General features: G+C 51.6%; 1 protein-coding gene across 4 annotated transcripts in view; it reads left to right on the top strand.

Annotated features, from left to right (window-relative positions):
• SMAD7 (SMAD family member 7) overlaps nucleotides 1–3,598 on the top strand; it is a 41,017-nt gene extending 37,419 nt beyond the window's left edge. For all 4 annotated transcript variants that reach the window (XM_011968996.1, XM_011968994.1, XM_011968995.1 and 1 more), the window contains one exon: nucleotides 1,538–3,598. In XM_011968996.1, the coding sequence (XP_011824386.1) occupies nucleotides 1,538–2,076 (539 nt within the window). In that variant the 3' untranslated portion in view covers nucleotides 2,077–3,598. The remainder of the gene's footprint in view (nucleotides 1–1,537) is intronic.
• Nucleotides 3,599–12,825: the final 9,227 nt, after the last annotated feature.

Below are 12,825 nucleotides of genomic sequence, written 5' to 3'. Positions count from 1 at the left end.
CAGCTGGGGTCGTCTGTAGGGAACCACTGCTCAGGTTGTGTGTGTGTGGCTGCCTCAGCAGGCCGCAGTGTGCACATTTGTACGGCCTTACTGATGGGCACCTCCATCCAACGCTGGCTGCTACTTAAAAAAAAAAAAAACAACTGAGTGGAGCCAATGGGTTCCCAGGTCCTAACACGCCTGAAAAGTTGGAGCGAGTTGGTGTCCTGGGCTGCCCCAGTTACACAGCCTGCTGGGGCAGCAGGACGCGGCCCCATCCTCCGCCGTCGACCCCCCGCAGGGTGCAACGCATCATCGTTCACTCTGAACCCAGTTACTCCAGAATACAAAGGCCACACCAAAACACATCTCCCACTCAACCCCTGCTTTGTGCCCCCCAGGCTCCCGAGAGGGAGGAGCTGGGGCTGCAGGGAGCGAGGGCAAGGGCTTGACCGACATGGGGCCCTTCCCCTCTGCTTTCCCCTCTCTGCTTTCCCCCCCTCTGCTGTCCCCATTTTTGTTAACAAATACAAGACTTCCGGTCTCCACCCTGCTGCCACAAACCACAGCGTTCCTGCAGTCTGGCTGGGCTGGGGAGATTTATGGTCCCAAGTCTGAGGCCTGCCCGCTGGCTCCTGCTTAAGGAGGAGTCAGAATGCCCGCCGCCGGGGCTCCCTTTCCGTCCGTGTGACCCCCCTTTTAAAGTCCTCCAAGCGCCTGTTGAGGAAAATTACCTTACCAGAATCACCCCGGCCCCCAGGCTGCCAGTGGGAAGAGCCCTGTGTAGGGAAGCGGGGCGGGGCCTGCAGGGGAGGGATGAGGGCGGAGCAGGGCGCCCTGCAGGCTCCGGATGCTTCTGTGGAAGGAGGGGAGAGAGGGGGCACCCATGGCGACGGGGGTGCCGGCAGAGAAGGGGAACACATCTATTTGAGACACATAATCTTCTGTCTGGGCTGGAGGAAGCTTTGTTAAGGTAGCCTGGGTTAATACCGGTCTGCACGTTGTGATTTGGCATTTTGACATGAATTCACCCTTTGTGTACAGGGCTGCTGCTGACACACTGAGACTTGTTTTTCTATTAGGAATATAGACGTTTTTGTCCCAAGCCACTCTCATTTTTATTTTTACCAGATAAAGAGGTCCCTCATGACCACGGTACTGATTTGAGAGCTGGGTGACAGGCACCCAGAGACCGTCACATAGGTGGCCCCAGAGTCTAGACACCTGGGTTCTAGCTCTGGCTGTGTCATCCCCTGGTACTCCAGCAGCAGGCTGTCTGGGTCCTGGTTTTCTCATCAGGATGACAAGGGGCTGGAGGAGCTGGCCTTCAAGGTTCCATCCAGTTGAAGCAGCCCCCAGCGCTTCCTATGCTTAAAGAAAGGCAGGGTCCTGGTCAAAGGGCTGTTAAGAGCCTGGGCAAGTCCAGGACTATCCTCACCGCCTCCTTCTTTCTGTCTCGTCCTGAGAGATGAGCTGGTGACCGGGGTGGGGGGTGTCTTCATTCTAGTAGTCACCAATGCCTGTCCCCACCAACCCTCTCTGCCATTGTGTTTTCTAGATTCCCAACTTCTTCTGGAGCCTGGGGATCGGTCACACTGGTGCGTGGTGGCATACTGGGAGGAGAAGACGAGAGTGGGGAGGCTCTACTGTGTCCAGGAGCCCTCTCTGGATATCTTCTATGATCTACCTCAGGGGAATGGCTTTTGCCTCGGACAGCTCAATTCGGACAACAAGAGTCAGCTGGTGCAGAAGGTGCGGAGCAAAATCGGCTGTGGCATCCAGCTGACGCGGGAGGTGGATGGCGTGTGGGTGTACAACCGTAGCAGTTACCCCATCTTCATCAAGTCCGCCACACTGGACAACCCGGACTCCAGGACGCTGTTGGTACACAAGGTGTTCCCCGGTTTCTCCATCAAGGCTTTCGACTACGAGAAGGCGTACAGCCTGCAGCGGCCCAATGACCACGAGTTTATGCAGCAGCCGTGGACGGGCTTTACCGTGCAGATCAGCTTTGTGAAGGGCTGGGGCCAGTGCTACACCCGCCAGTTCATCAGCAGCTGCCCGTGCTGGCTAGAGGTCATCTTCAACAGCCGGTAGCCGCGTGTGGAGGGGACAGAGCGTGAGCTGAGCAGGCCACACTTCAAACTACTTTGCTGCTAATATTTTCCTCCTGAGTGCTTGCTTTTCATGCAAACTCTTTGGTCGTTTTTTGTTTGTTGGTTGGTTGGCTGGTTGGTTTTCTTCTTCTCGTCCTCGTTTGTGTTCTGTTTTGTTTCGCTCTTTGAGAAATAGCTTATGAAAAGAATTGTTGGGGGTTTTTTGGAAGAGGGGGTGGGTATGATCGGCAGGACACCTTGATAGGAAGAGGGGAAGCAGAAATCCAAGCACCACCAAATGCAGCGTATGAAGGGGGGCGGTCATCATTTCACTTGTCAGGAGAGTGTGTGTGTGTGTGAGTGTGAGGCTACGAGTGTGTGCACGCGTGTGCAGGAGCAGCAAATGGGGAGACGATGTGCTTTGTTTTGTGTCTCTTACGAATGTCCCCAGCAGAGAGGTTTGCAGTCCCAAGCCGTGTCTCTCGTGCTCCTTGGACATGCTCAGTGGGGCAGAGGCAGTACCTGGGCGGCAGGGGTCCCAGCAGCTGCCAGGAGCACGGCTGTGTCCCCAGCCTAGGAAAGCCCCTGCCCCTCCTCTCCCTCATCAAGGACACGGGCCTGTCCACAGGCTTCTGAGCAGCAAGCCTGCTAGTGGCTGAACCAGAATCAATTGTTTTCATCCTTGTCTTATTCCCTTCCCGTCAGCCCCTGCCATTGTAGGTCTTTCTTTTTTGGCCATCTGCTCCTGGATCTCCCTGAAATGGGCTTCCTAAGGGCTGCCGGGGCAGCCCCCTCACAGTATTGCTCACCCAGTGCCCTCTCCCCTCAGCCTCTCCCCTGCCTGCCCTGGTGACATCAGGTTTTTCCCGGACTTAGAAAACCAGCTCAGCACTCCCTGCTCCCAGCCTGTGTGTTGAGCTCTGCTATTGGGCCAGCAAGCGGGGACGTCCCTGGGAGGGACATGCTTAGCAGTCCCCTTCCCTCCAAGAAGGATTTGGTCCGTCATAACCCAAGGTACCATCCTAGGCTGACACCTAACTCTTCTTTCATTTCTTCTACAACTCATACACTCGTATGATACTTTGACACTGTTCTTAGCTCAATGAGCATGTTTAGACTTTAACATAAGCTATTTTTCTAACTACAAAGGTTTAAATGAACAAGAGAAGCATTCTCATTGGAAATTTAGCATTGTAGTGCTTTGAGAGAGAAAGGACTCCTGAAAAAAAACCCTGAGATTTATTAAAGAAAAAAATGTATTTTATGTTATATATAAATATATTATTACTTGTAAATATAAAGACGTTTTATAAGCATCATTATTTATGTATTGTGCAATGTGTATAAACAAGAAAAATAAAGAAAAGATGCACTTTGCTTTAATATAAATGCAAATAACAAATGCCAAATTAAAAAAGATAAACACAAAATTGGTGTTTTTTTCTATGGGTGTTATCACCTAGCTGAATGTTTTTCTAAAGGAGTTTATGTTCCATTAAACGATTTTTAAAATGTACACTTGATTTCATGTTGTCCTCCAGCTCCTTTTTCTTGTGCTGCTTGGAGGGAGTGGGGAGGAGTATTCATCAAAATTCAGTTGAGTTGGCGTCTTCCCAGCCCAGTGCTTGGAGGAGGGGAGACATGGGCCACAAAACAGAGACATCTAGAACAGCCCTGGTCTTCAAGAGTGCTGGAAAGACCTGCAGCTACCCAGACATCCCTCCTTGTGTCTTCAATTTGTAATGGGAGACAACCTACAGGAGCCCTGTGGGTGATAATTCAAAGCTTGTAGAATTGAGGACAAGGAATTACAACTAGGGTGATGGGAAGGAGACCGGATTAGGGATGGATGGATGGATGGGGAAATTTAGCCCCAAGAACCTGGGTTCATCTGGTTCTTGCCAACTCTTCGCTTGGCATTAAATCCCAAGCCTAAGATACCTCTGCCAGACTGGATTCCAGGAGAAGTTTCCTGGGCCTGAGGCCCTGGAGGGGTGATGAAGGTGGAGGTTGAATGTCAGTGGTGGTCAGAGGGACTAGGCCACTTCCTGGCTCCCTCCCAAATACTGTCCTGGGCCACAGAGGTCACAGAGTCCAAGTTCTACTCTGCAGTATCCTCCCTTGTCTGCTGGAACTTAAGCGACAGTTCACTAGTCCCCTTCCCCAGCCCAGCCCTGGTGGCACTTACAGTCAAAATGCCTCTTCAGTGCTGTGTTGGCATCAGCCTGCCTTGGTTCGCTGCTGAGCCGTGATCTGAGCCATGTTTTAGATTCGGGAAATCTTGCACAAGAGATGGTCTAAATTGGGTATGAAACTAACGGCCGTGCAGGTGTCTGTGTAAGGGCTTTTGAACCTTATATCCAGGAAGGGGGGCCTTTTGAAGTGGGGGTTAAGATTTTGTTTTTGTTTTTGTTTTTTTTTTTTGAGACAGAGTCTCGCTCTGTTGCCCAGGCTGGAGTGCGGTGGCGCAATCTCCACTCACTGCAAGCTCCGCCTCCCGGGTTCACGCCATTCTCCTGCCTCAGCCTCCCGTGTGGATGGGACTACAGGCGCCCGCCACCGCGCCCGGCTAATTTTTGTATTTTTAGTAGAGACGGGGTTTCACCGTGTTAACCAGGATGGTCTCGATCTCCTGACCTCGTGATCCGCCCATCTCGGCCTCCCAAAGTGCTGGGATTACAGGCGTGAGCCACCGCGCCCGGCCTTGGTTTTGGATATCATAAGCCTGTACGATTTCATGAAAGCTTTTGGGAAGGCCAATATAGGACAGCTAACTTTCTGTTTTGCCAAAAAATGACCCAAAGCGCTACAGCCTACTGGCGCCACCATTTCATTAAAGGGAATGACAATACAATTGTGTAGCAAGAAATATGAATACATGTTGATTGTTGATTTATGCTCCAGGGCGTTAATGCCAAGTGGTCATCCAGGCCAACTTGTTTACATGTGATGGGGAGCCCACTACCTCTCAAAGTAGCTTTTGCTTTTTTTTTTTTTTTTTTTCCGAGATGGTGTCTTGCTCTGTTGCCCAGGCTGGAGTGCAGTGATCTCGGCTCACTGCAGCCTCTGCCTCCCGGGGTCAGGCAATTCTGCTTCCTGAGCCTCCTGAGTAGCTGGGATTACAGGCGCCTGCCACCATACCTGGCTAATATTTTGTATTTTTAGTAGAGATGGGGTTTCATCATGTTGGTCAGGCTGGTCTCAAACTCCTGACCTTAGGTGATCCACCCGCCTTGGCCTCCCAAAGTGATGGGATTACAGGTGTGAGCCACCATGCCTGGTCACTTTTTGCTTTTTATCATTGAACTGAAACTTGTTTCCATTGTAGTTCTGTAACCCAGAATAAGTGCAAAATCTCATCTCTAGAAAACGCCCAAGGAGGGTTCTAATTAACTCCAGGGTGGTAGTGGCAGAGGAGGGGTGGGGAGGGAAGGTGTCACACTGGGGGCTGTCAAAGTCATTTTAGCTTGCTCTAAGTTGTGTTGGCATGCCGGGAAGCTCTTTAATAATAGTAGCTATCATCTATTGAATGCTTCACTTAGGTGCCAGGCATAACGTCTAGGCATTTGAGGGAATTCTGATTTCATCTTCATTAGGACGCTGTGCAAAAATGGAGGCTTTGAGAGGTGAAATGACTTGCTCAAGGTCACACAGTAAGATAGTAAGCAGTTAGGGAGATCAGGATCTGACTCCGGGCTGAGTGGTTCTTCCTGCTTGGTCCGCGCCCTGTTGAGATGTTTATTTGATAGGATCCTGTGTGACTCCAGTCCCACAACTCCCTGAAAAGGAGAGGAGGTGGGAGGGTGGTCCGCCACGTTTCCTCCTGGCCCTGCCACTTGCGCAAGGCCTCTGGATTTGGGAGGCAGAAGCTGTGGCATCTGGAGGAAGGAGAGGCTGGCACAGGGGTGGAGGGGTGTGGGTTCTGGCTGCATGGCTGATTCTGGATGGTGAGGAAAGAGGTGTGCTTAGGAGGAGTCTGGCATTTGCTGGTTTCTGACACTTCCCTCTTTTTGCCGGCAAGCCCGTCACCCACAGTCATCTCCTGAGCACCTTCAATGTGCCCAGAACTGTGCCGCGGCGGGCATGGAGGTAACATGGACCTGGACAGTGCCTGTGAGTGATGCTGGGGGACAAGACGCCACACCTGAGATGATCAGCAACAGTGCAGGCAGAAGAAAAGGCGAGGACCCAGGAGGAGGCCTGGTCTTGGGGCCACAGGTGCTTGCAGAGGAGGTGGGACTTTCAGCTCAGATGGCACTGAGATTAGCAGAGTAGGGGGAGAAGCTACCCCATTGGAAGGAAGTTTTCCTGCCTCTTGGTACTCCTTCCTTTCAGTTCACCCCTTAAATTTCAGGGTGTCTTATAGAATTCCATCTCAGGCTCTGCCCGGGTCATACCCTCTCCCTGGACGACAGCATCACTCTGGTGGTTCTGTCTCCCTTGGACCTGTAGATGCCTCAGTTGTCCCAACCAGAAACCTGGGTTCCCCATCCTTGCCCCTGTCCCCCGTAATAAAAAAACAAATTCCCTCCACCCTGTTTCATTCAATCAATAATTATAAAATGCAAATGTCTCTCTCAGCGTTCTCTTTTCTCCACCCCCACTAGCATGACTTAATTCAAGGCCTGTTAGTTTTCCCTGGGTCTCCCTTACCTCTGGTCAAAGTAGCCCTTCAGCATCCACCTCTGCCAACCTCTCCCCTGAGCCCCCAGCCCTCCACACACAGCAACCTTTTGTTCCAGGCATGCAGGGGGATGCACCGTGCTGCCGGCCTGCCACGCACTTCTGCAGCAAGTGCTTTGCGGCCACTTCAATTACTATCCTCCTTATCCTTTGGGATGTGATGCAAGCAACACTTCCTCCAAGAGGCCTCCTCCTTTTAAAAAATTTCTGTCTGTCTGGGCGCAGTGGCTCACATCTGTAATCCCAGTACTTTGGGAGGCTGAGGCGGGCAGATCACCTGAGGTCAGGAGTTCGAGACCATCCTGGCCAACATGGTGAAACCCCCACGTCTACTAAAAAGACAAAATTAGCCTGGTGTGGTGGCTGGCACCTGTAATCCCAGCTACTTGGGAGGCTGAAGCAGGAGAATCACTTGAACCTGGGAGGCAGAGATTGTGGTGAACTAAGATTGCACAATTGCACTCCAGCCTGGGCGACAAGAGTGAAACTCTGTCTCAAAAAAAAAAAAATTTTTTTTTGTCCTGAAGAGGGATCAATAGTGTAAGATTCTCTCTCCTGCTGAACTATAAGCTCTTGGCACCCTGGGGTCTCAACTGGAGTCTCAGTTAGGATCCACTGCCCTGACAATTCCTGGTGTGGTGCTCAGACAGGACTTGTCTCATGAACGAGGCATATCTGTGGGCTTAGCTTGGGCTGGGAATAATGGTCATCATCGTCATCATCAAGAGGCAACGCTGAGTATGTCCTGACTCTGCTAGGCAGTGTTCTAAGCACTTTTCACTGGGATTGTCCCATATGATCCTCACAGCCACTCTGCGAGTGAATACTGTGATCATCACTCCCATTCTACAGATAAGTAGGTTCAAAGAATTGCCCACAGTCTCCCAGCTGTTAAGTGATAGCATCAGATTTCATCACTTCTGTGTTATCTAATCTCTCTGAGCAGGCCTGGCTCAAGGCGTTGTGTATGTTTTTTCTAAAACAAGTTCTGGTTTGGAAGGACCAAGCTGATCTGACTGCTGAGCAACAGAAACAACACCTGCCATTTGTACGTGTCCGTGCACACCAAGGGTCTTGCTGCCTGTGCCCCCACGCCGCAGAGGATGTGGGCAGGCCTTCCCTGATTCAGGAAAGGCCCGACCCTCCAGTGGGTGAGTGATTTGCCCAGGACCACGTGCACAGCCTGTGATGGAAGCTGGATTTGCACCCAAACCTACAGCAAGCGACGACTTCTCACTGGGTCTATTAAGCTCCCAACACTCAGGGGCCTGCAAAGGACCTGTGTGTCAGCTCAGCTGGTGTGCCCTCAATGAGCAACTCCTGACTGTCCCTGAGGGTGTGCTGGGGGCAGGCGGGGTCGGGGTCTGATGTGAAATAGGATGTGGTTCACAGTCATGGGTTTGGAGGTCAGACAGATCTGGGTTTGAGCACTCACTTGGGCAAGTCACAACCTCTTCAAACGTCAATTTCCAAAGCATAAAGTGTGTATTATACTTTCGTGAGGCTAAAATAGGGATTGGGGAGAAAATTCATGTGAAGAGCTGACCATATGCTAATTAGGTTGAGCCACGTGGGACTGCTAATATCTGATCATGTTGACTTACACTAAGGGCAACAATTTCAGATACTTTATTAGATACTCAATCCAAGGAAACCAGCCGTGATCAGGGGTCCCCACCCTTCTTTTCATCCCGCAGCTGCAGTCAGAGGCTGGTGGTGCCCTCTGGGTGGTGGATTTTGCAGCAAGTGAGAGAAGACAGTCGGAAAGCCAGTCCATGGATAGTAGCGGGGTGGCCAATATTGAAGCGATTCCTTCCTGCTCAGAATGTCATCCAACTGCTAAGCCCAGGCCAGGGCAGGAAGCAAAGACCAGCAACAGCCAGGGCTGCAGGGTTGGGGTGCCCTGGCCTCAGGAGGAGGGGTGCATGGGCCCAGGCTGCCACCCTCGGACCCAGGAGCAGCCTGCACAGTCCCCAGTTTCCTGGCGGCTCTCAAGCAGGAGGCCTGAGCTGCTAACTCAGCAGTTTTCCCCCAGCCAGAAGCACCCCGCTCTCTTTCTGAAAGTAATGATTTTCTAAAAATGGATTCCCTCCCCTCCCCCAGCTGCAATTAATCTACCCAACACAAAGTGGCCGCTGGAGGAGGACTCTGGTGAGTTGGGACTAGTGCAAGTGCTTTGATTAATTCAGGGACAATTTCCTGGCTGGGCTGGGGGTGAGAGGCTGGGCAGGGGCACGCTGCCTGGGTTGGGGCTGGCCCACTGCAGGGTCCATTTAAACAGCTGTGAGAGCCGCGGAGATCTGGGAGAGCTGGGAGCCTCTTCCTAGGGAATCTGTGCTCTCCTTCCTGGGAATTTGAGAGGCAGAGTCTGCCATGGACATGTGCCCAGGTGCCAGGGGAAGCTCTTGCTAAGCCTGGAGCTGCCATTTTAGCGGAAGCTTAGAGGGAGAAGGAATACAATTGTTTCTACCATAAGCCCTTATATCTTACATAGTAGAATGCAAACTTGACCTGAATTGTTGAGAAAAATCAAGACACTTCAAGGACATGTGGTTGCCCTTGGTGTTGCTTTAAGTGGTGGCTCCAGGTCCTGGCAGTTTCTCTTCTGCCGTGGGCACTTTGGTGGAAAAGGGTAAGATCAGTGGGACACAGAAGCCCTGGGGACAGAAATAGAGTGTGTATATTAGGACTGCTTTGAACCTTAAAGAAAATAGAGATGTGTCACAGACAACTATATTGAATCCATTCTCTGCAGTGCAGACAGCCCTTTCATACACGTTCCTCTAATGATTCTGGATGGGAGCTCTGACTGCCCCCATTTTAGAAGAAACTGAGGCTAAAAGAGATGAGAGATTTACACAAGTCACCCAGCCAAGAGGTGGCCAAGCAGTTTTCTTTAAGCCTAACCCAGGGCTCTTTTATCCAAAGCCTGGTGCTCACCGCTCTGTCCCATGCCCATTTCAAGCTCCAGGTCTTGCACTCAGCCTGCCCAGATCCCAGCAGCCTGACTCTGCTAGGCAGTGTTCTAAGCACTTTTCACTGGGATTGTCCCATATGATCCTCACAGCCACTCTGCGAGTGAATACTGTGATCATCACTCCCATTCTACAGATAAGTAGGTTCAAAGAATTGCCCACAGTCTCCCAGCTGTTAAGTGATAGCATCAGATTTCATCACTTCTGTGTTATCTAATCTCTCTGAGCAGGCCTGGCTCAAGGCGTTGTGTATGTTTTTTCTAAAACAAGTTCTGGTTTGGAAGGACCAAGCTGATCTGACTGCTGAGCAACAGAAACAACACCTGCCATTCGTACGTGTCCGTGCACACCAAGGGTCTTGCTGCCTGTGCCCCCACGCCGCAGAGGATGTGGGCAGGCCTTCCCTGATTCAGGAAAGGCCCGACCCTCCAGTGGGTGAGTGATTTGCCCAGGACCACGTGCACAGCCTGTGATGGAAGCTGGATTTGCACCCAAACCTACAGCAAGCGACGACTTCTCACTGGGTCTATTAAGCTCCCAACACTCAGGGGCCTGCAAAGGACCTGTGTGTCAGCTCAGCTGGTGTGCCCTCAATGAGCAACTCCTGACTGTCCCTGAGGGTGTGCTGGGGGCAGGCGGGGTCGGGGTCTGATGTGAAATAGGATGTGGTTCACAGTCATGGGTTTGGAGGTCAGACAGATCTGGGTTTGAGCACTCACTTGGGCAAGTCACAACCTCTTCAAACGTCAATTTCCAAAGCATAAAGTGTGTATTATACTTTCGTGAGGCTAAAATAGGGATTGGGGAGAAAATTCATGTGAAGAGCTGACCATATGCTAATTAGGTTGAGCCACATGGGACTGCTAATATCTGATCATGTTGACTTACACTAAGGGCAATTTCAGATACTTTATTAGATACTCAATCCAAGGAAACCAGCCGTGATCAGGGGTCCCCACCCTTCTTTTCATCCCGCAGCTGCAGTCAGAGGCTGGTGGTGCCCTCTGGGTGGTGGATTTTGCAGCAAGTGAGAGAAGACAGTCGGAAAGCCAGTCCATGGATAGTAGCGGGGTGGCCAATATTGAAGCGATTCCTTCCTGCTCAGAATGTCATCCAACTGCTAAGCCCAGGCCAGGGCAGGAAGCAAAGACCAGCAACAGCCAGGGCTGCAGGGTTGGGGTGCCCTGGCCTCAGGAGGAGGGGTGCATGGGCCCAGGCTGCCACCCTCGGACCCAGGAGCAGCCTGCACAGTCCCCAGTTTCCTGGCGGCTCTCAAGCAGGAGGCCTGAGCTGCTAACTCAGCAGTTTTCCCCCAGCCAGAAGCACCCCGCTCTCTTTCTGAAAGTAATGATTTTCTAAAAATGGATTCCCTCCCCTCCCCCAGCTGCAATTAATCTACCCAACACAAAGTGGCCGCTGGAGGAGGACTCTGGTGAGTTGGGACTAGTGCAAGTGCTTTGATTAATTCAGGGACAATTTCCTGGCTGGGCTGGGGGTGAGAGGCTGGGCAGGGGCACGCTGCCTGGGTTGGGGCTGGCCCACTGCAGGGTCCATTTAAACAGCTGTGAGAGCCGCGGAGATCTGGGAGAGCTGGGAGCCTCTTCCTAGGGAATCTGTGCTCTCCTTCCTGGGAATTTGAGAGGCAGAGTCTGCCATGGACATGTGCCCAGGTGCCAGGGGAAGCTCTTGCTAAGCCTGGAGCTGCCATTTTAGCGGAAGCTTAGAGGGAGAAGGAATACAATTGTTTCTACCATAAGCCCTTATATCTTACATAGTAGAATGCAAACTTGACCTGAATTGTTGAGAAAAATCAAGACACTTCAAGGACATGTGGTTGCCCTTGGTGTTGCTTTAAGTGGTGGCTCCAGGTCCTGGCAGTTTCTCTTCTGCCGTGGGCACTTTGGTGGAAAAGGGTAAGATCAGTGGGACACAGAAGCCCTGGGGACAGAAATAGAGTGTGTATATTAGGACTGCTTTGAACCTTAAAGAAAATAGAGATGTGTCACAGACAACTATATTGAATCCATTCTCTGCAGTGCAGACAGCCCTTTCATACACATTCCTCTAATGATTCTGGATGGGAGCTCTGACTGCCCCCATTTTAGAAGAAACTGAGGCTAAAAGAGATGAGAGATTTACACAAGTCACCCAGCCAAGAGGTGGCCAAGCAGTTTTCTTTAAGCCTAACCCAGGGCTCTTTTATCCAAGGCCTGGTGCTCACCGCTCTGTCCCATGCCCATTTCAAACTCCAGGTCTTGCACTCAGCCTGCCCAGATCCCAGCAGTAATGAGTGACCTGGGGTCAAGACATTTTATTCCCAGGGAATACTTATGCACTTCCCTCATTTCCCAGCCTCCCTTGCAGTTTGTTTGGGACCGTGTGACCAGTTCTGGCCAATGGGCTGTGAGAAGTGCCATGCGTCACTTCCAAGCTAAAGCACTGAAAAACTGGTGCAGGGTGACCCAGCTCTCCCTCTCCCTCTGCCACAGGGACCTGGAAGATATGTTTTAGGATGATGGAGACAGAGATGGAAACTGTTTGGATCCTGAATTGCTGCTCCGGAGAGCCCCTGGGTCTGCTGCAGGCTTTGTTTGAATGTGAAACTTTTTCTTTGTGGCTGAGATTTGGAGGTTTGCCTATCCAGATGATTATGTGACCTGTGCCCCACACTCAGTCCCTTGCAGAATCTGGCTTGCTTCTTTCCTTTATGGAGCTGGGTCTTGTCTCTCCAGCATCTGGAAGCTCCTTGAGGTCAGGCACCAGCCCAGCCCTCATGCTTACTTGAATCCTTTCATAGTACAAAGCCCAGCACAGGGCTCATAGTAGGTGATGAGTAAATACCTGCTGTAATTGGCATGAAGTGCCTCTCCAGTGGTGCCCCATGAGGGACTGCCACTGGGTGTCCTCCAAGGGCACAGTCTCCCACCTGGTCCAGGGCTCCTCTCTGATGAAACCCCGCCCTTGCCTGCTCCTCAGCTACATCGTCTTTGAAGCAGCTCTTCACCTTCTCGTCTCCTCAGGATACAGCTCCAGCCAGGCCAGGGGCCACTTCAACCTGGCCAAAACCAGTATCCTCTGGGCAAAGAGAGAGA

The sequence above is a fragment of the Mandrillus leucophaeus genome, unplaced genomic scaffold, assembly GCF_000951045.1.
Source record: "Mandrillus leucophaeus isolate KB7577 unplaced genomic scaffold, Mleu.le_1.0 Scaffold87, whole genome shotgun sequence".
In the NCBI taxonomy this organism is placed as follows: Eukaryota; Metazoa; Chordata; class Mammalia; order Primates; family Cercopithecidae; genus Mandrillus; species Mandrillus leucophaeus.
This window is presented reverse-complemented; position numbering and strand designations above follow the sequence as displayed.